This window comes from Penicillium canescens (genome assembly GCF_028828765.1).
Source record: "Penicillium canescens strain IBT 15451 chromosome Unknown utg000002l_segment0_segment0, whole genome shotgun sequence".
Classification (NCBI taxonomy): Eukaryota; Fungi; Ascomycota; class Eurotiomycetes; order Eurotiales; family Aspergillaceae; genus Penicillium; species Penicillium canescens.
Genome location: NW_026703964.1, coordinates 3,497,789 through 3,517,527, shown reverse-complemented (window position 1 = coordinate 3,517,527; position 19,739 = coordinate 3,497,789). Strand labels below are relative to the sequence as shown.

The following is a 19,739-nucleotide window of genomic DNA, read 5'->3' as shown; positions in this document are numbered from 1 at the left end:
GATTTGAAAATCGTATCGCTTCTCTCTAGTTCATGAAGATACCATATACCTGTTTTCAGCCATCATTCACCGTGTCAGGTCCACCCACCCTGAGATCACCTCTTTCCTCAGAACTGGGACCTGCCACATCCTTGCCTCCTAGGCCGTTTCCCTTGACCTCACAACAACCCCGAAATTCACAATGGAAGGGCAGAACGAAAACGACGAGCTCTATCCCATCGCTGTGCTCATTGACGAGCTGAAGGTACACGAGGTCCCCCTCCTGCAGGTGGTGGTAGCGAATATCGGAGCTCACATTTCATACCCCATAGCACGATGATGTCCTTCTCAGACTTAATGCAATTCACCGCCTATCCACCATCGCGCTTGCTTTGGGCCCCGACAGGACCCGCGAGGAGCTTATCCCATTTCTTGATGGTTGGTTATCACTCTCATCTTCCTGATGATCGAATCCACCTGACATTATTCATCGCTAGACTCCGTGGAGGATGAGGACGAGGTTTTGACAGCGCTGAGCGAAGAACTTGGCAATTTCACAGAATATGTTGGGGGTCCGGAGCATGGACATGTGCTCCTCTCTCCGCTGGAGAATTTGGCGGCCATCGAGGAGCCCTTGGTGAGAGAAAAGGTATATACTACTTGATTTTTGATGGGACGAAATTCTGACTGTTTGGATCAGGCCGTTGAATCTCTCAACAAAGTATGCGAGCAACTCTCAGAGAGTCAGGTCGAGGAGCACTTTGTCCCTCTCGTCCTGCGCTTGTCGAAGGCAGACTGGTTCACCTCAAAGGTCTCCGCGACTGGCCTCTATTCCACACCATACCGGAAAGCTACTCCCGCGCTGCAGCAGAGCCTCCAACAGCATTTCGGAGCCTTGGTACACGATGAGACCCCGATGGTGCGGCGACAGGCGGCAAACAATTTGGCCAAATTTGTGAAGGAGATGCAAAGTCAGGTCGTTATCGATGAAATAATTCCTCTCTTCCAATACCTGGCGGGTGATGATCAGGATAGCGTTCGTCTGCTCACTGTGGATATTCTTATCGCAATTGCGGAGGAGATTCCTAAGGAGCAACAACCCAGCCACGGCGTCTTACTCACATCGCTGCGCAGTCTGTTTGAGGACAAGAGCTGGAGAGTGCGATACATGGTTGCCGATCGCTATGAGAAGGTTCGTTCATGGTTTATCTGATCTTGTGTATCGAAGACATGCAGGCAGTACTGACACATGCCCTAGATTGCCAAAGCTGTCCACGAAGAGGTTATCACTCGTGACATGGTTCCCGCCTTTGTTAAACTTCTGAAGGACACGGAGGCTGAGGTTCGCACTGCCATTGCTGGCCAAATTCCCGGTATGATACCTTTTGCTCTCTACGCATGCAACAATGACTGACTCTCTATTCAGGCTTCTGTCATTTGATCGATCGCGACACTCTCCTTAATGAGATCATGACTAGTGTGGAAGACCTTGTGTCTGACCCTTCTCAGCACGTCCGGGCTTCTCTGGGCACTCAGATTAGCGGACTTGCCCCCATTTTGGGCAAGGACGAGTTCGTCCCACCAATGTCCACGAAACCAAACCAATTGCTAATTATATCTCTAGGACTATTGCTCACCTTCTTCCTATGTTCCTTCAGATGCTCAAGGATGAGTTCCCTGATGTTCGCCTGCACATTATCTCCAAGCTTGAGCAAGTCAACAAAGGTGAGGAAATTTCAGTATCCCGCTATGCAAGGTCATTGTTCTAATACTCCTATAGTTATTGGCATCCAGCTTCTATCTCAGTCTCTTCTTCCCGCTATTGTTCAACTGGCCGAGGATAAACAATGGCGCGTGCGCCTTGCCATCATTGAATATATCCCTCTTCTCGCCAGCCAATTGGGAGTCGAGTTCTTCGATGAACAGTTGAGCGATCTTTGCATGGGATGGCTTGGGGATACTGTCTTCTCAATCCGAGAGGCTGCTACTGAGAACTTGAAGAAACTTACTGAGGTGTTCGGAGTGGAATGGTCAAAGGCTTCGATTATTCCCAAGGTGATGGCCATGGGACAGCACCCCAACTATCTTTACCGCATGACAACATGCTTCGCTGTTTCTGTGAGTTCTCTCTGCCACTGCGCATGTTATAAGCGCTAATCATTATTAGACTCTTGCTCCTGTTGTTACAGTTGACATCATCGAGAGCTCTCTCCTCCCTATTCTGGAGCGTCTTGTGACGGACGACATCCCCAACATTCGATTCAATGTCGCCAAGTCCTACGCTGTCCTCATCGCCACATTGCGTCGTCTGCCGGCTGATAAGACCTTGGTTGAGGTTGAGAAGTCCGAGGAAACTATTACGCCCTCACCTCAAAGCCAGGAGTTGATTCAAAGCAGAGTTGTGCCCAGTTTGGAGAAGCTACAGGAGGACGACGATGTGGACGTCCGATACTTCGCTACAACTGCTGGTGGCAACCAGGATGAGACCATGCAAACCTCCCCTTGAATTTTATGCAATTAGGTGATTATATCATCTGCTCGTTGGGGAAAGACATGATTCGGATACCCGCAGGCAAGGGACAGGACGCGGGACATTCTGTCACGTTAGAGCAACCAGCAAGAAACCGGGATGAGCTGTCTTGGTGGCGTTTTTAATGTAGAGAACTTGGTCGACGCATAATCATTGAGCCGTCTAGAGTAGTCTCAAAAGCAAATGCGAGAATACTGATAACACTTTCCGTGGTAGGATACTCACAGTATCTGGTCCAGCCTGTATCCATATATAATTCGTGAAACCTATAGAGCTTGCGAGCCCTACACATGTGCCCACTAGGACAGGTGGGCTTAACGCGTCAAATGCGATTTATTTGTCAGCGGGTCTGGGGTGAGAATAAGCTGACCACGTAGCCTCACATATTACACATTGCAGTTGTTTTTCATTGCTAGCAGATGCGCGGTACATCAATACTCGTCCGCCTTTCCGCTGGTATCAAGCTGTTTTCGCTCGTGATTTTTCGCTTGTTCAAGGGACTTCTTTAAGTAGCCCGGCATATCTCAACCGGCCAACTTGTTTATCTCATGCCATATACGGACCCATAGGACCTTACAACAGTCCTTGCGCCATCTCACGTTCGCCATTGAACTGGGCAACAAGTGAATCATGTCGTCCTTGTGGCCGTACCATTTCATTTCCCTCTCTGAATCCGATAAGCTGCATCGCCGGGACCTTCTTGATCTTCGAGGACATTGTGCACAATGGTCCATCGTTCTAGCCATGATCGCAGTCCGGGTCTTCCAAGGTTTGGCAACAGCTTCAGGGAAGACATCGAAACCAGCCCGCGGGCTACCTTCGTGGTGGGACCGGCCACTTGTTCCTGGATGGATAGAAACTCGACGACAGTATTTCATCTGCGGGCTCTGGCTATCATGGCTTTTAAGCCTCTCGGTTTGGAACAGTGGAGAAGGTATGGTTCAAAACATGTTGGATGAGAACGAGGAAGAATCAGCTACTGACATATCTAGCAGACTATCTTCATTTGACCAAAGCATTGGGTCATGTCGGCCTGTCTCAAATACCTTTACAGGCCTTGATGTCGCCAGCGGCGTATATTTCAACTATCAAGCCAGGAGCGTCATCGTTATGCTCGGTTTTGACCGGTATCTCTCAGCCAATTTTGACACCGTATCACCGTCTCTTTGGCCGAGTTGTTGTCTTGCCTCTCCTCTTGGCCCATGCCACGCTGTACATGGCCTTTTTCGTGCAAAACAGTCATCCGGAGTTCGGTCTCTTAGTCTTCAAACGAGTTCGTGACTCTGATGTGCAATGCGGCCTGGTTGCGATATCCTCGGTGGCGTTTCTCTTCCTCTTCGCGCGGCCTCGTGGCACTAAGCAGAATGGACTACAAGGTTGGCTAATGCAAGGTCCCGTCCAAGAACGCAGGCGCATGTTTTACCTCTATCACGTGTTTTTGGTCGCGGTGTTGTGTGGTGCAGCTTACTGCCATGTCAAGCAGGCGCAAAAGTACATGATTCAGACTTTGGTGGCCTCAGTGCTCAATGGGGTGTGTTCTTGGGCAGTGGTGCAATGGGGAGGTCGAAGATAAAATAAAATATATACATACCATTGAATGCTGACTAGCTAACAAGACCCTGTCTGAGTTGCCTAAAAGTGTGGAGATATATAGCTCCACCATTCGATCAATTAATGAACATTAGTTGAACATTCGATATCCGAAGACTATTAAAGCCTTGCCCCAAGCTTTCAGCCCTGTAATAAATGACAGAAATGTCTTATGCCTCCTATGATTAGTTAGACAATGGTGGCTTTGTCCTGGGGGTCTGCAGCTGGGCAAACACCACCTTTACAAGCAAACCTCGCCTTTGAGAGCAAGGAAGCAAAAGAATGCAGCATCATCTTCCACATATGTCTCCGTACTCTTCTTTAATTCTTCTCTATGACCCCTAGGGCGTTGGCAGAGATTACGTATTCTGCGCCCCCGAGTCTTGGCGCCATTAATAGCGAGTCTCGACTTTCTGGGCTCCCTCCCTACTCTCAGCCCTGCACGTGTGCTCTTCACCCATGCCTCACCCCAATGGCAGCATGCGCCTCCAACGGCTGATTGTATTGCTCGCAATTGGCACCGTCGCCTGTCTTTCTCTTCTATTATTGCGATCCTCAACCCCGACCCCGGAGCCTATAGACCTACCCCCTCCCGAACCGATCCAGCATCCCAAACTCTACGAGGGGAAGACATCATGGCCCCCTGAGAAGCAACACCCTATTTCGCGCCTGATCGAGAACGCGCAGCAGAACTTCGATCATGCGCGGTCACGGCAGTCCCAGACCCTGGCGGAAGCCGTGACGGAGTACCAGCGCCGCTATAATATGCACCCGCCGCCCCATTTCGACAAGTGGTTCGAGTTCGCCCAAGCGAAGGGCGTTCAATTTGTCGATGAGTTTGATTCTATCTACCACTCCCTCCTGCCATTTTGGGGCCTCAAGCCCGCGACCATTCGTGAACGGGCGCGAGAAACACTTGGATTTGACAATGCCGTGCTTGGAGTCCTGATCCGTGATGGTAAGGTGTCCTTAACGGATGGAGGTGGTGATGATCGAAAATGGCAGCGAGACGCCACTGCTGGCATGATGGAAGCTTTCGTCAAGTACCTGCCAGATATGGACTTGGTGTTCAACACCCATGACGAGCCTCGTGTTATCATCCCTAGCGCAGACCTTCGGCGATTGGTGCAGACAGCGAAGGACCAGGCAATCCCCGCCGCTTTCAAGAAAACCAACCCAACCAACGCGTGGTCCCCTCGCTCCTCGGATCTCAACAAGGGCGACCGTATCGACGAGGTGCGCACCACTCGATTCAACCGCTTCGCCCACCAGCCTACCTGGACGAATTCTCGAATTTCCTGTCCCGTGGATAGCCCCGCGCGCTCCCTCGACGACGACGCCCCAGATGACGTTAGCCCTTATGCGTACGGTGAACTAGGGTTCATCTATAACACTACGGCGGCCTCTGATATCTGTTACACTCCCTCCCTCCGTTCCTCATATGGATTCTTCGACCGACCAAACGCATTCGATGTCGTCCACGATCTGTTCCCTGTCTTTTCGCAGAGCAAGGTTTCCAGCTTCCAGGATATTCTCTACCCGAGCCCTTGGTACTGGGCGGACAAGGTGCCATATGACAAGAGCAAGGACTTTGCTTGGGAGGCCAAATCCGATCGCATGTACTGGCGTGGCTCGACAACGGGTGGCTTTTCCCGCGCAGGAGGCTGGCGCCGCCAGCATAGACAACAGCTGGTTGACAATGTCAATGGTTTGGGAAATACTAAGATCATGATCCGCCAGCCGGACAACACATGGGTCGCACAGGAAGTCAGTCGGGACACGCACCGTGACTTGTTTGATGTCAAATTCACATTTATCGGTCAGTGCGACCCGGACGACTGCAATGCGCAGATCGAGTACTTCGGTGTGGTCAAGGCGGCTGGGCAGCAAGATGCGTGGGCACACAAGTATCTGCTCGATATCGACGGAAACGCCTTCAGTGGACGTTTCCATGCTTTCCTTCACAGTAACAGCATGGTCTACAAGATCGCCATATTCCGCGAGTGGCACGACGAGTGGTTGAAGCCCTGGGTACACTATGTGCCTCTCAGCCTGAAAGGTAACGAGTACACCGAGAGCATGCGTTACTTTGTCACAGAGGAAGAGGGCAAGAAGTCTGCCCTTCAAATTGCCACCCAGGGCCAGCGCTGGGCCCAGCAAACCTTACGAAATGAAGACTTGGAAGTTTGGTTCTTCCGGTTACTCCTGGAGTAAGTTCTATTCCATATGTCCTTTTTTGAATATCCTGCTAACTTTGCACCCAGGTATGGCCGTCTAGTGGACGACAACCGTGAACAACTGGGCTTCGTCCTATGAGCAACCTAATATCTTCCCTACCGGTGCTCTGTATATACTCCCCCTTTCTTTCCGAGGTCTTTGTGTTATGCTTTGCTGAGCCTCCATTAAGCCCCATGCGGGTACTCGACGAGATCATGGCTTTCCCCGACCTTTTTGTTTTTCCCTGTTGGATTGCATCGACATGCATGTTAATACCCTTTTCTTATTCCTCTTGTTTCATCCTCTTGGACGGTTTGACGGGTTTAGACCCTCCCGATGATATTCGGTTGCATGTGAAGAGGAACTTGGCGTTTGCCGGCATGGGAGCCCTTTGAGATCAAACTTGTAAAATCTCTGCATTGAAACGCTTCTGTATGCTTATAATGTGATCTTTGCATTCTCATTCTACCTCGGGATGCCGATCAGTAGCTTAGTCCAGGGGTTTACTTGACATTGTCTATAGAGTTTTGGTCTCTGGGTTGACACGCGTTCTGAGAGCCAGTTTTTGCAAATAAATCCAGAACATCATGTATTGGTCAGTCAATGTTTCCAGCATGTCGCCACAACGTCTTCCCCACTGTATCGCATGCATACATGTCTAAACCCGAGACAGCCTATCATGCAGTCACCCAACAAATGCAGTGGCAACCGATCGACACGACCATATGACAGACGTGCCAGCTTGTATTGAGCATTTGTAGAAACAGAATATCAAGCTCAATTACCCAAATATACATTCTGATGCCTAATCGTGAAATTTAGGTAAGACATTAAATGACTAAGCGGAGTGACGCAACCTCGGATGAGCGCATTTGGCATAGCTTTGCTTGTGAATTGATGGCAGTGATGTTTGCTTGCTTTATATAACTTCCCCCACCTCTCTGACACCTGTCGACTGACATATACCTGATAACCCCATGGTCGATAAAGCTTGCTTCACCATGGCCAAGTTCCTATCACGAGCGTTGGCTGCGGTCCTCGTTTTTAGTTATGGCCTCTTTACCCTGGTTCTTTATGGCCTGATTGCCGTGAAGAATGGTACCTATTTCAAGCGCCCTACTGAAAGGGAGGAGTTGGAGCTACAGCTTGGTGAGTCGGCTGATGATTCACTGATCCGTAGATAGCCTCTGGCTAATGTCTCTGCACCACAGCCCGTGATCGTCTCTGGAACTTATCTGAGGACTTTGAGGGCCTCTCCCACCACATGCTGACCTTGCAGAGCGGGTTCAAGTTTCACTTTGTTGCCAATGACAAGCCCAACACCCCCGAAACCATCGACTCTGACAGACCTTTGGTCATCTTCATTCACGGATTCCCCGATAGCTGGGCAATCTGGCGACACATCCTCAAATCTCCTTCTCTGCGCCAGGCCGCCTCTCTAGTTGCCATTGACCTCCCCGGATATGGAGGCACCGAGAGCCTGGATAAATACAATGCCACAAATGTGCTGGAGAAGTTGACCGAGTTGATCATCACTCTCCGTATCCAATATGGCGTGGACTCGAGTGAAGAAAGCAACAAGAAGAGAACCATTATCGTCGCGCACGATTGGGGCTGCGTCTTGTCAATGCGTCTTGCTGCCGAAGCTCCAGCTCTGGCACATCGCTTCATCCTATCCAATGGACCAACAGTATGTTCCACAAGCTCTCATCCGCAGAGCGCATCGTTAAGACTCACGACTCGCAGGCGAAACTAGTTCAAGCGAATGTCCACCGTATCCTTTCCACAACCAAGAAGATGCTCGGCAATGCCTGGCGCTCACCACGCCATGCGCGCGTCCCACTTATGCAGGCACTCCGCACCCTCGCCCCCCTCGCCCGCCAGCTCTTCCTGTCAGGCTATATCTTCGCCATGCAGATGCCCGTACCTTTTGTCCTGCAGTTCTTAACCGGCGGAAACTACTCACTTCTAAAGGGTGTCCACCTTCGCGCTTCCGGTGGTATACTAACACCCTACGAGGCGGCAGAGGGTATGGCGAGCAGCATGGGCCCATCAGTCGCTGAGTTCAAATCCAAGACCGCCAGTGGGGATACATACCCCGCCACCCTGGAGAACGAGCGGGCATTCGCGCATGTAATGCATATGGCGGGGTATTATCGTGATCACGCGTCTGTGGCTCGCTGGGAGAAATCCATCGAGACAGTCGCCAGCTTGCATAGCATCTCGAGTGGAAGTGAGATGCGACGCTCTAGTAGCGGTGCTGGATTATTCGATGAAGGTCCCACGGGCGCTCTTAAGGCTAGCTCCACTATCTTCTGGGGCCAGCAGGATATCGCGCTTGATCAGAGGATTTGTCTGGATGGCATGGCTGATTTCTTGGTGAATGACAGCCAGATTGTTCTGCTTCCTCGGACGGGACATTGGACGCCGGTTGAGCCTGAGAGCCGTGCGGCTTTAATTAAAGTTGTCGAGTGGGCTGCGCATGGTGAGCAGGGTGATGTCGGGGCTGTTATCCAGAAATCTTATCCTGGGGCGAAGGTGACTGTTCGTCGGTGATTTAAATTGAGACCTGAGAGGTGGATTTGACATACTCTTTACAACCATTATAAATTTGTTGGCAAATTTGCGAGCTCAACGCCTCGTATTTATGTGAAGCACGTATTGCAGGCAACTAGAGCTAAGGCGGTTAGTAAATGACCGGGGTTCACGTCGCCAGGGCCTCGTCAGTTTCAGACAGAGGGACTGAAGATGTAAAAATGGGGTGATTGTCTAATGTAGAGATAGCAGAGCAGAAGAGTAGAAGAGCAGAAGAGCAGAAGAGAAGAAGAGAAGGGATGGCGAACTCAACACGGAAATCACCCGCTTCCCCAGAACCCCAGAAGTGTCACGTTTACCCGGTGAGGGGGAACGTCCACTTCCCCTCGCCTCTTTAGGTCTGTGTGTCTGACAACTTTCTTTTCTCTTTTCTCAAGCTTCAGTTCTAGCTGTTTTAGCTGGATTATTCCCAACATTCGCGTTACCCCTGGCCAACCCTCGGGACATGCAGTGAAGAACGGCTGTTTTCGTTCAACCTGAGTCCGGGCCAGGTACCACAAATCACACCCGATTTGACACGCCCAAAACTAAACCGTGGGATAAATATAGGGCTCTCTCTTCTTCTCCCCTCAAACTTGATTGGGGAAGCTCCCATTTTTCTGTTGAGGGACCGGCGCGATGGCTTCCGACGGGGTCTACTGTACGGTAGGTGAACCCCCTCTTTCTAACCCCCAGGGCTGTCTACAGAAGGACGTGAATATGCTGACGAGCCATTGCAGCTCCTGCTGAGCGATCATTATCTTCCGGGTAAGTGATCGTCATGTGGCGAACCAATTGCCTTGCTAATTCGCCTTGCCTTAGGTGCTATGGTCCTTGCCCATTCCTTACGCGACAATGGCACGAAAGCGAAGCTGGTGGCTCTCTTTACACCGGACAGACTACAATCAGCCACTATCAATGAGCTACGGGTATGATCGGCCCCCTCTTGCCTTTCCCAGTGACCCTATGGGGTGTTCGGACTTAACTGACGTTTTCGTGCTAAGACCGTCTATGATGAGCTGATCCCAGTGAGCTCGATGGTGAACGGCACCCCGGCGAATCTCTGGCTGATGGATCGCCCAGACCTGATCGCGACGTTCACCAAGGTCGAGCTCTGGCGCCTGACACAATACAAGCGGGTCGTATACATTGATTGTGACATCGTGGCCCTGCGAGCTCCCGACGAGCTGTTATCCTTAGACGCAGACTTCGCCGCTGCACCTGACGTTGGCTGGCCAGATTGCTTTAATAGTGGGTTGATGGTCCTCCGACCTAATTTGCAGGACTATTATGCGCTCAAGGCTCTTGCTGAGCGAGGCATCAGCTTCGACGGCGCGGACCAGGGACTGCTGAATATGCACTTCCGGGACTGGCATAGGCTAAGCTTCACGTATAATTGTACGCCCAGTGCCAATTACCAGTACATTCCTGCGTACAAGCATTTTCAGAGTACCATCAGCCTTATTCACTTCATTGGTTCGCAGAAGCCGTGGACTATGCCGAGGCAGATTGTTCCGCTGGAGTCTCCATACAACCAGCTGCTAGGTCGGTGGTGGGCTGTTTATGACAAGCATTATCGTTTGCCATTTGTACGTGTTGTGATTGATCCAATTTACCTCCCAGACTGACCATTGCTAGGTATCACAGCCGCAGGGCGCACCGGGTGGGTTCAAGACATCGCACCCGCCCCAAATTGTTCCCACGTCTAGCACTGAAGGCCACACAAGTCATACTCGGGCGCATGAACCGACGGCGTCTCACCATGAGCAATGGCCGCAACCGTACCATGTTCATGCTGATTCGGAACACCAGCCTGAGAGCTTCCATCATGTGTCACACCACGAAGCACCGGAAGTCGATGAACAACACCATGAACAACGCCATGAACAACACTATGAACAACACCACGAACAACACCGTGAACAACACCATGACACGCATCATGAGGTTCATGCAGCTCCGGCCGAAGCAGCTCCGGCTCCTGTATTGAGCATGGTACCTCAATATGTTCGCGGAGAGGAGCATGTTTCAACTTATATCCCCCCGTTGCCTTACACGGCGCCAATTACATTCGCCCCCAAACTGAGCCATGAGACACATCATGAGATACCGCAAGTATACCAGCAGGCACCGGATGAGGGAAGTCATCATATACACCAACCACAACCCGTGACGCCGATTCCTCCAATCGCTTCGATGGATGAGCCATATCAACGTCCACCTTCTCCGATACCAGTGCCTCCAACCTTTGAGGCACCTAAATATGAGTGGGATCCGGCGCGGTAAGATGAATACGTCTGTTAGAATGCGTGAACACCTGCTTATGCCATACAGAGAGCCACCACCGGTGAATTCGAAACCGGAGGGAATCAGTCTGCAACAAAAGACGTACACCATGTCTGATGACACTCAACTATTCCAACCCCCTGCATCCTATCCCGAGGCACCAAGAAACATGTACTACCAAGTCCCCGCAACCAGATCAGCACCAGAAAAGCCCGCCCCAGTATTCCCCTGGGAAAGCCACGCTCCGAAACCAACCCGCGTCTTCCCAACCGAGCAACCACCCCCAGAATCAACCGAGGACGAACCAACCCCTTCCCAAACAACCAAAGACCCCATCCATAACCCCCCACCCCGACCCCCTCAGGCCCCTCCTACACCCGAGTCCCCTACGAACCAAGCTCCGAATCATGGCAAACATACACACGCTCCAACGCCTGGGACGAAGACCCCGAGATCCAGCGCTACATCGAAACAGTGCAACAAGCCCGCAAAGCCAGAACCCAAGTAATTTCCAGCCCAGGCTCATCTCACTCCAACACCAGCGCCACAAGCCACAACAGAGACAGAGACAGCGTCTCCTCACCCCCATCCATAGGCCGCAAACCAAGCACCATAATAACAGACTTCCCAACCGAAGTCGAGCGCCCCAGCCTCCCCGTAACGCCCGCGCCAATCCACCGCGGCAGTGGTAGTTACGGAGCGAGCCACGATGGGAGCGATGCCTCTGGCGCGCATGGCCTGCCCACTGCGGAGGGCGTGCCGAGCCAGGAGGAATGGGTGGGTGTCACGGTTGATGCGTTTTCTTCCTTGCTTAACGCAACGTACTTATTGTGGCGGTCTATAGAATCCCCTGGCTCGGCTCGAGGAGCTGCGTCGTCGGCAGTCGGAAGTTTTGGAGCATCCGGAGAGACTCTTTAGTCGTCTTGCTGGGTTGCCTGATAGGGCTAGTTTTGAGAGTGCCCCTGAGGCTGAGTGACTATATATTTTTTCTTTCATTATGCTCTTTTTGTCGTGTTTTTTTAATTATCTTTCCTTGAATCTTTTGGGTGCTTGGCGAGAGTTCGTTTTTTTGTTTCTCACTCCTCATCTCTCATTTCCCGCGTTGCATATGCATATGAATTGGAAAACTCGAGATGCATACTTGAAATTTGGTTAGTGAAAATATTAATAGCGAGGCTGAGTGGAAAAGCCTGAATCTGCGTGTACTTTTTCCCTGGTTGCCCGCTCCCTGTAGTTCTGGGGAACATCTAGATGGTTGATCTGAGGCACTCGAAAATTGGAAAAAAGCGGTAAAAAAAGCGAGGCCAAAGTAGGGCGAAAACAATGATGAAAACAACGTGGCAGTATGCGTTTCAGATTCGCCCTCCGATATTCCATTGACTCCTAAGTTCGAAAGCTCCCTTTGGACCAACCAGTGAATAGGACGCCAATAGAGCAAACAGGTACCAGCTACACCCAGGCCAGGCACAAGGGGGGTCATGCATTTCTAAGTCCCTGGCTGTTGGATTGATTCGTTTTCGAGAGAATAGCATAAAACTGCATTTTTACATAAGAATACAACATACAATCTCATCTTGTCAAGACTATCAACGCTAAAGATAGAGAAAAGGGTATTTAAAAAAGAGTCTAGGAGCATGGACAAAATTACTCTTGTCCATCATCAAGGCGTTGACCACGATAGGAGTAAAAATTGGTCTGCTTGACATGAAATGCCTTGCCGGTTTTCGCATCGAAAATGGAGAATCCATGAATCGCAGCGTTGGGTGGAGTGTAAACTGTATGCAGTGTCAATTTCTAGAGGTCCGGGAGATGGATACATAAAAGGATGAGGCGAACATACGATGTAATGAGATGGCGAAATCTTCCGGGTCAGGGTTGGATATGCGATGCAGACCTAGCTTGTCGGACATGTAGGTCACTTGGTTTTCGCCGTAGGTGGTTTGCTTGGTAAGTTGCGGTGGGGAGGGTTGGCCATCCTCTATTTTTGCTTGGTCGGGCCATGAGTAGAGGTTCTCTTGAAGCTTCCCTTTCAAGATCTATATTTATTTCGAGGTCAGCCCGAGAAACGAATGCTCCTGACGATGCCGATATTTACGACCAAAGAGCCACGAACCTTCATAACACAGTGTGCGTTGGCGTGATCATGGATTAAACTGCCTTTTCCAGGACTCCACACAAGTATCAACTAGTAGAAGAAATTAACTTATATGTTTCCACAAGCGACATGAACGTCATTTGGAATGGCAATGTCTTGACCCACCAAGTTGCTCTTGCCGTTCCCCTCGTCAATTAAATTCCTTGTGTATGTCCTGCTTGCATCCCCCAGTGCATAAGAGCCCCATTCTTCCTCATTTGAAACATATTTCTCCATCAAAAGTTGTATTTCCATCGGGTCGACATCACTAGAATCGAGCCCCGAACTCGGACCTAAAGCCGCACTAAGGTTCTCCACGAGCCTCTCGAAGGCGCCTGGACCTGTTTGGTTGTCGCGGGGCAATCCGGATTCGGATTTAAGGAAAGGCATGATGTCGAGGTAGGTTCTGAGAGCTGCCCACGGGCTTTTGTGTGCTCTAGGGTGTTGACGGAGGAAAAGGAGCGCTATCGGAGGTCGGAAGGTGGAGGGATGGAGTTGGAAGTATTGCGTGCTTATAGTAGCCACCAATGGTAGCAATGAAACTCTGCCAAGTCTAAAAGACTATGACCATTTATCTGAAGTTGAAACAACAAAGTAATAAAGTAGCAAAGTCGCAAGTCGCAAAGTAGTTGCGCGATAAGCGATAAGGAATGACCTTGTCGCTCAGGCACCGAATGACATAATTGCCCTCGTTGCCTGAGGCGCACACCCCGCCCTGACTAAAAACTGCGGTGCCACAATTCAAAGATTGTCCGCAAGTGCTTTTCACTACAGCAGTGCTCTCCCAGACACATTCGAGTCCCTGAGTTTCGGGGATTCCCACTTACGTTTATTTAGATTTTAATTGCTGGTTCAAATCGCCAAGATGTCGACCACTATTGAAAAGGTGAGTTAATCGCTCAGAATTTTGACCATGACGTCGCATGTCACTAACCATGTTATTTCTTCCAATAGATCAAAGAGATCGAGTCTGAGATGGCTCGGACTCAAAAGAACAAGAACACCTCGTTCCATTTGGGTACGCGCGCACTCCCAGACACCCTTTCGACATCATCGACATGATTTTTGACAACTTGTGCAGGACAGTTGAAGGCGAAGCTTGCTAAGCTCAAGCGTGAACTCTTGATGCCAAGCAGCGGAGGTGGTGGCGGCGGTGGTGGTAAGTACTTGTTCAGAGGTCTAAAGGAACTTTTCGGTTGCTAACTGTGTCTTTAGCCGGTTTCGATGTTGCGCGTACTGGTGTTGCGAGTGTGTAAGTACCCTAATAGGACGGCAGGGAGATTTCGACGGCAACGTACTCACAGTTCACAGTGGCTTCATTGGTTTCCCATCCGTCGGCAAGAGTACTCTGATGAATAAATTGACTGGACAGCATTCGGAAGGTTAGTTGGAGCAATACCTTTCACACGACAAATTCTAATATCTCTCTTCAGCCGCGGCTTACGAGTTCACAACCCTCACAACTGTCCCCGGTCAAGTGATGTACAACGGTGCCAAGATTCAGATTCTCGATCTTCCCGGTATTATTCAAGGTGCCAAAGACGGAAAGGGTCGTGGTCGACAGGTTATTGCAGTGGCTAAGACTTGCAACCTTATCTTCATTGTCCTTGACGTGAACAAGCCATTGGTTGACAAGCGTGTCATCGAGAACGAATTGGAAGGATTTGGTATTCGGTGCAACAAGACCCCCCCAACATTCTGTTCAAGAAGAAGGACAAGGGTGGTATTGCCATCACCAGTACTCAGCCTTTGACCCATATTGACAACGACGTGAGATATTCATGCAAGTCGGGGATTTCGGAGCAACGCTAACAACGACAACGATGTCTAGGAAATCAAAGCTGTGATGAACGAGTATAAGATTTCGTCTGCCGATATCTCTATTCGATGCGACGCCACTATCGATGACCTGATTGATGTCCTTGAAGCCAAGAGTCGCAGCTACATTCCCGTCATTTACGCGCTGAACAAGATTGATGCCATCTCTATCGAAGAGTTGGATCTGCTTTACCGGATTCCCAACGCCTGTCCTATCAGTTCGGAGCACGGATGGAACGTTGATGAGCTGATGGAAATGATGTGGGAAAAGCTCAAGCTGCGCCGAATCTATACCAAGCCCAAGGGCAGAGCACCCGATTACTCGGCACCTGTTGTGCTGCGTTCCTATGCATGCACAGTCGAAGACTTCGTAAGGGCTACCTCTTATCTCTCACAAAGGAAGAACATAAACTAACCGCAATTAGTGCAACTCCATTCACCGCACTATTAAGGACGACTTCAAGCACGCTATCGTGTATGGTCGCTCCGTGAAGCACCAACCGCAGCGTGTCGGCCTTTCGCACGAGCTGGCCGATGAAGATATCGGTAAGTGACCGTTGTATCTCCAATGTAACTATGGATTTGAAAGCTGACGGGCTACAGTGTCGATCGTCAAGCGGTAAAGGATTTGGCCACAAATCCTAGACCCCTATAGCCCGCGTGCGGAGCGGCGAGCTGATCCAAGCGGCGCTGGTGGCAGGTGGTCTGTGCCAGCATGTCTTTGCGCCTTCAGTATGACAGGCACACGGCTTCTGGGATAACTCCCCGTAAGACGCCACCGGACTCGAGCGTGGTTGGATAGACTCGTTCCAGCACGGGCGACCAAGATGAATTGGGGGGAACCTTGAGTCAGAGCTACGTTTTGACGAGATTGATGGGTTGTGAGCAAGTAGCCTGCATGGCATCTGCTTACAACTTGGTGCCTTTCAAGGTATAGCGTGACTTGCGGGTTGGTGAACTCGAGTTAGGCGTATGCCAGGGGTTACACAAGCCCAGGGGCAGACACGAGGTGAAAAAAAGCCCTGGGTATTTTCTGATGCCCTTGGCATGCGAGAGTCATTTCTTTGTTTGGTAGTTGACCGAAGCGACCAGTCCATATTGTTATGATTACCCCCTTCTTTTTCATTCAAGGTCCTTTGTCCTTTATCTATGATTCCACCAAAAGTTCTAGATCCAGGTCTTCACGGCAAGCGAGTCTATTCTTTCATACTTGTCGGGTGGCTTTTTAGGAAATCAAAAGAAATCGACGAAAGAAACAGCAGCCCAGTCATATATTGCTTTTGTTGCCCAATCCCGATGGTTAATATCAAACCCCAACCGATGGGGAGCGCACCACGCATATTGCCTCTCTCCATGCACTAAATATGCGCCTGCAAGACTTTACCACGTTGAACGAATAGATTCCCCGGGTTATCTCAAAATTCGCTATAGCATCGGACGATACAACCTCTTATCGGTCCTGTAGGGGTTACAAATCCCTACCAAGGACGCCTGCATGGGCAATCATATCCAAGGTAATCCGATTGGCGAATTCCCCTACATAATTCCATCCCGTCCTGTGCGGCATCCTTGCTGTCATATGAATTTTGTATGAAATGAGGATTTACGGTGCCTTTGCTTTTTCCCCCATCCTGACCTGCGCCCAGGCTTACGAGTCAGGCATTGTCCAAAAGCCACAAGGTCTAGCCCAGGTCCCTCGTTTACCTCCGTCGATCTCCGTACTTTTTTCTGTGTATTTTACTTGTTAATTTCCAGGGCTGTCTCAGGTGTCAGCTTGAAAGCTCCGAGATGAGAATTGACAGCTCGAACGGGGGGAGGAGCCGGAAAGGCAATTATGGTGTGCATGGGTCGACTCGCACAGACCTATAAGTTCGGCAACGGTGATCATGACGGGCCTCTTTTCGGCTGCGTGCGTAGACTTTGGAACTTAAGAAGCGGGTTTAGAGCTCTATCCGATAGGCCGCTCAAAAATGGATAAAATACCCAAGGGTTATGATAGGGGCTTGTTATATCCACAATTGATCTGTCAACTATAGTAGCACGTTCTCTCTACTGTAGTCCATGCTAGCTTCTGGCCTTTCCGTGGACCAATTTGCTCGCTACCAAAAATTGCGAGGTAAACATACTAAGGATCTGCATGGTGAGCAACCTAACCCATTTCAAGAAGGAGTGAAAAGGAAGGAAAAAAGGAAAAGCAGCGGAAAGGCAAAAAGTGAGGCGAACTAGGGCTAATGTACAACAAGCGGTGAATGGTCCGGTTGTCAACGGTTATCTGATCCCTAATCCCATTCCCAGTATGGAATAAATACTGATACGCTAAGTGTAGTTTGCATCTTATGAATCGGAATTCTGTTAGTCAAGGTGGAGAAACTCCGATCTAGCGCAAAAAGCTCTTGAGGGGCCTGTTCACGATCTGGTCCGTTCTCAGATGCAAGATCGGCAGGATTCTCCAAGCTACTGCAAGGCTACGTATCTATCGTATGCTGTATACATCTGTATACATGTACATTTATCAGGTGACTGTTCTGGCACCGCCCTGTTTCCCTCTCTCGTGGAGAATCCAGCGGTTATCCCCGTCGCATTGCATTGCATTAGCCTATGCTCTTCCCCGGAGTCATGGCCCGGAGAGGCACGATTTTCCATGTGAGAGGTAGGTACCATCATGCCATGGCTGATGTTACATGCCTGAAGAGCTTTAAATACTGGCTCGATCCTTCGTTCATTCATCACTCCACAGTCCCACAGTGTATCTCCGAGTAATCAAGAAGGATACTGCACAATTGACACCCTACGCGGAGATAGCCCGGGCGGGATTGTAACGGGATGTCGATCGGTGCCTGACTCAATACCCTTGTCCACACCTTTTTGTTTCCTCTGTGCCTGAGATTCAACGGGAACTTTGCCCCGGAGCTTGATCATTGCCAAGAAATGACGGACCAGACAGAGAGAAACAAATATGCGTACATCCCATCCAGAGGTTGGCGATTTCAATTCTGACCGGTCTAGACTGCCTAGTAATTACTGTACTCTTTAACGATATGGCTTTGCAAGAAATTGCAACCTTTCAATGGCGTCAGCCCACTTGCTGATCGAATACGATTTCGCTCCGGGCCACATTCGGTAATAACTAACCCGATTTTCACTAGTTTTTTCTATTTTATTTCATTTCCTTCATAGTTGCATAGCACGTTTCTTTTTAGGCTGCCTTGGCGCATAACAAAATGGCAATGTAAGCATGATTGGCGCTGCGACCGAATCAGAGCCCCTTACGGGGTCAGACATAAGTAGTGCGGGAATCGGGGATGGGGTTAATTTGTCAAATTCTTGTCAGCTCAGCCCTTTTTGTACGTTGCATTTGACTTTTCTTTGTAGTTCAGACAGTCAATCCCGGTTATATGTTTCGAAAAAATGCCGCATTCAAAAGGCAATGAAACCGAAGCAGGCCAATTTCACATCCGGCCTCCTCGTGGTTTGGTTGAACAAGCGGGGAGGCTCTCGGGCCTGTATAGTAGGCCGGGTCCAAATGTGAATGCCGATATGAGGAGGTATAGACGTCAGAGGCTATATTCTACAAAGCCCGCAAAAGCCTCCTTATACTTCCAGAGTTCCGTGCAGAGCGTAAAGGTTCCCGGGCCGGAGGGTACCGCAGTGGACCAAGTGGAGAAATGAACGCTGAAAAGTTAGCGCCAAAACATCGCATCATTGGGAGGTTCCCCTCTTCTCAGGGCTCCAACCACTTTCTCTTATGCCTCTTTTCGGCTCTGATAGGTCAGACTCTCACAACGTTGTTCGGCCCTTGTATCGGGCTCTGGTATCGACCGTAGGGAATCCTACGAGGCGGATTCGTCCATTTCAATGATCCATGCTGCTCCTCATTTGTTATTTGCTCCTTTTCTTGCCGTGTCGACTCGTTTGCTATGAACCCTCAAGCAGATCGGCTCCTCCAGGCTCCATAATACTCCCCCTCCAGGAATAGTGCCATTTGATGGTCATTCTGTCCAATCTAGGGATTTGCTCTACCCTCCTATCCTATTTACAGACAAGATCGAGACCTCTCGCACCTACCCTCAACTTTCTACGGGCACCGTGCCCCCTGAAACATATCACATGAGGTACAAGAGTTGGGAATGTTTGGTTTTCGCCTTCTCTTTGGTTGAGTTGCGAAAGGCAAACTGTTGAATGTCAACCAAAGGGCCCGAATAGAAATGGTCTCTCTGCACTGCCGCTATCGTCTTGCTCCCGGTCCACTTTGATCGCCCTCTACACGGATGCGATGCGGGATTTAGGTTCAGCGTTTTATCGATCCGCTCTCCAGTCCTAAGCAAATCAGCTACGATCTGGGCGCTTTTTCAGCGAACTCCATTCCACCATTCCAAATTCCCCCGCGGATGATCTACTCTGATTTGACTCAATCCTCGGGGAGACCCCAAGCCTCGTTCAAGCAAGGCGAAAACGGCCAGCCACTGAAAGATTAGACACCCGTCATAGATTAGCAGGTGAGGGATAAACGGTGGACGGTCACGCCGAAGTTGCCCCAAAGACGGAATTGACTCCATATTGGGTATCGATGGTGACACTCATAATACTGTTGATTGAATATAAGATGTACAG

At 50.1% G+C, this 19,739-nt stretch overlaps 7 protein-coding genes across 7 annotated transcripts; 6 read left to right on the top strand and 1 right to left on the bottom strand.

Annotated features, from left to right (window-relative positions):
• Positions 1-181: 181 nt before the first annotated feature.
• Positions 182-2,485, top strand: N7446_002535 (protein phosphatase 2A structural subunit TPD3; the record flags this gene model as incomplete). Its single annotated transcript, XM_058511284.1, has 9 exons — positions 182-244; positions 312-417; positions 477-628; positions 680-1,171; positions 1,238-1,352; positions 1,406-1,550; positions 1,604-1,704; positions 1,760-2,097; positions 2,147-2,485. 9 exons carry the CDS (start codon positions 182-184, stop codon positions 2,483-2,485), a joined length of 1,851 nt encoding a protein of 616 aa, XP_058376820.1.
• Positions 2,486-3,139: 654 nt separating this feature from the next.
• Positions 3,140-4,082, top strand: N7446_002534 (ferric reductase-like transmembrane domain-containing protein; the record flags this gene model as incomplete). Its single annotated transcript, XM_058511283.1, has 2 exons — positions 3,140-3,443; positions 3,505-4,082. 2 exons carry the CDS (start codon positions 3,140-3,142, stop codon positions 4,080-4,082), a joined length of 882 nt encoding a protein of 293 aa, XP_058376819.1.
• A 399-nt stretch (positions 4,083-4,481) lies between these two features.
• On the top strand, positions 4,482-6,876 carry N7446_002533 (putative capsule-associated protein CAP1). Its single transcript, XM_058511282.1, has 2 exons — positions 4,482-6,309; positions 6,364-6,876. The coding sequence occupies exons 1-2, from the start codon at positions 4,559-4,561 to the stop codon at positions 6,413-6,415; spliced, it is 1,803 nt and encodes a 600-aa protein (XP_058376818.1). The 5' UTR covers positions 4,482-4,558; the 3' UTR covers positions 6,416-6,876.
• Positions 6,877-7,293: 417 nt separating this feature from the next.
• N7446_002532 (alpha/beta fold hydrolase) lies at positions 7,294-8,872 on the top strand (the record flags this gene model as incomplete). The annotated part of the gene is made up of 3 exons (XM_058511281.1): positions 7,294-7,465; positions 7,528-8,006; positions 8,063-8,872. 3 exons carry the CDS (start codon positions 7,294-7,296, stop codon positions 8,870-8,872), a joined length of 1,461 nt encoding a protein of 486 aa, XP_058376817.1.
• Positions 8,873-9,529: 657 nt separating this feature from the next.
• N7446_002531 (uncharacterized protein) lies at positions 9,530-12,152 on the top strand (the record flags this gene model as incomplete). The annotated part of the gene is made up of 8 exons (XM_058511280.1): positions 9,530-9,556; positions 9,631-9,658; positions 9,713-9,819; positions 9,895-10,479; positions 10,529-11,172; positions 11,225-11,680; positions 11,743-11,953; positions 12,021-12,152. 8 exons carry the CDS (start codon positions 9,530-9,532, stop codon positions 12,150-12,152), a joined length of 2,190 nt encoding a protein of 729 aa, XP_058376816.1.
• A 543-nt stretch (positions 12,153-12,695) lies between these two features.
• Positions 12,696-13,942, bottom strand: N7446_002530 (putative cysteine dioxygenase Cdo1). Its single transcript, XM_058511279.1, has 4 exons — positions 13,437-13,942; positions 13,290-13,361; positions 13,017-13,212; positions 12,696-12,951 (listed from the first exon to the last, which is right to left on the bottom strand). The coding sequence occupies exons 1-4, from the start codon at positions 13,698-13,700 to the stop codon at positions 12,821-12,823; spliced, it is 663 nt and encodes a 220-aa protein (XP_058376815.1). The 5' UTR covers positions 13,701-13,942; the 3' UTR covers positions 12,696-12,820.
• Positions 13,943-14,044: 102 nt separating this feature from the next.
• Positions 14,045-16,582, top strand: N7446_002529 (GTP-binding protein RBG1). The gene is made up of 10 exons (XM_058511278.1): positions 14,045-14,196; positions 14,265-14,328; positions 14,392-14,469; positions 14,526-14,562; positions 14,622-14,692; positions 14,744-14,947; positions 14,995-15,080; positions 15,142-15,498; positions 15,554-15,674; positions 15,732-16,582. Exons 1-10 carry the CDS (start codon positions 14,176-14,178, stop codon positions 15,749-15,751), a joined length of 1,059 nt encoding a protein of 352 aa, XP_058376814.1. The 5' UTR covers positions 14,045-14,175; the 3' UTR covers positions 15,752-16,582.
• Positions 16,583-19,739: the final 3,157 nt, after the last annotated feature.

Coding starts and splice junctions, on each gene's coding strand:
- N7446_002533 (XM_058511282.1), top strand. CDS start 4,559: ATGCCTCACCCCAATGGCAGCATGCGCCTCCAACGGCTGATTGTATTG. Junction 6,310..6,363: donor TTCTTCCGGTTACTCCTGGA/GTAAGTTCTATT, acceptor CTTTGCACCCAG/GTATGGCCGTCTAGTGGACG.
- N7446_002530 (XM_058511279.1), bottom strand. CDS start 13,700: ATGCCTTTCCTTAAATCCGAATCCGGATTGCCCCGCGACAACCAAACA. Junction 13,362..13,436: donor GGAACGGCAAGAGCAACTTG/GTGGGTCAAGAC, acceptor TTCTTCTACTAG/TTGATACTTGTGTGGAGTCC. Junction 12,952..13,016: donor TTTCGCCATCTCATTACATC/GTATGTTCGCCT, acceptor CACTGCATACAG/TTTACACTCCACCCAACGCT.
- N7446_002529 (XM_058511278.1), top strand. CDS start 14,176: ATGTCGACCACTATTGAAAAG. Junction 14,470..14,525: donor AGGTGGTGGCGGCGGTGGTG/GTAAGTACTTGT, acceptor CTGTGTCTTTAG/CCGGTTTCGATGTTGCGCGT. Junction 15,499..15,553: donor CATGCACAGTCGAAGACTTC/GTAAGGGCTACC, acceptor AACCGCAATTAG/TGCAACTCCATTCACCGCAC.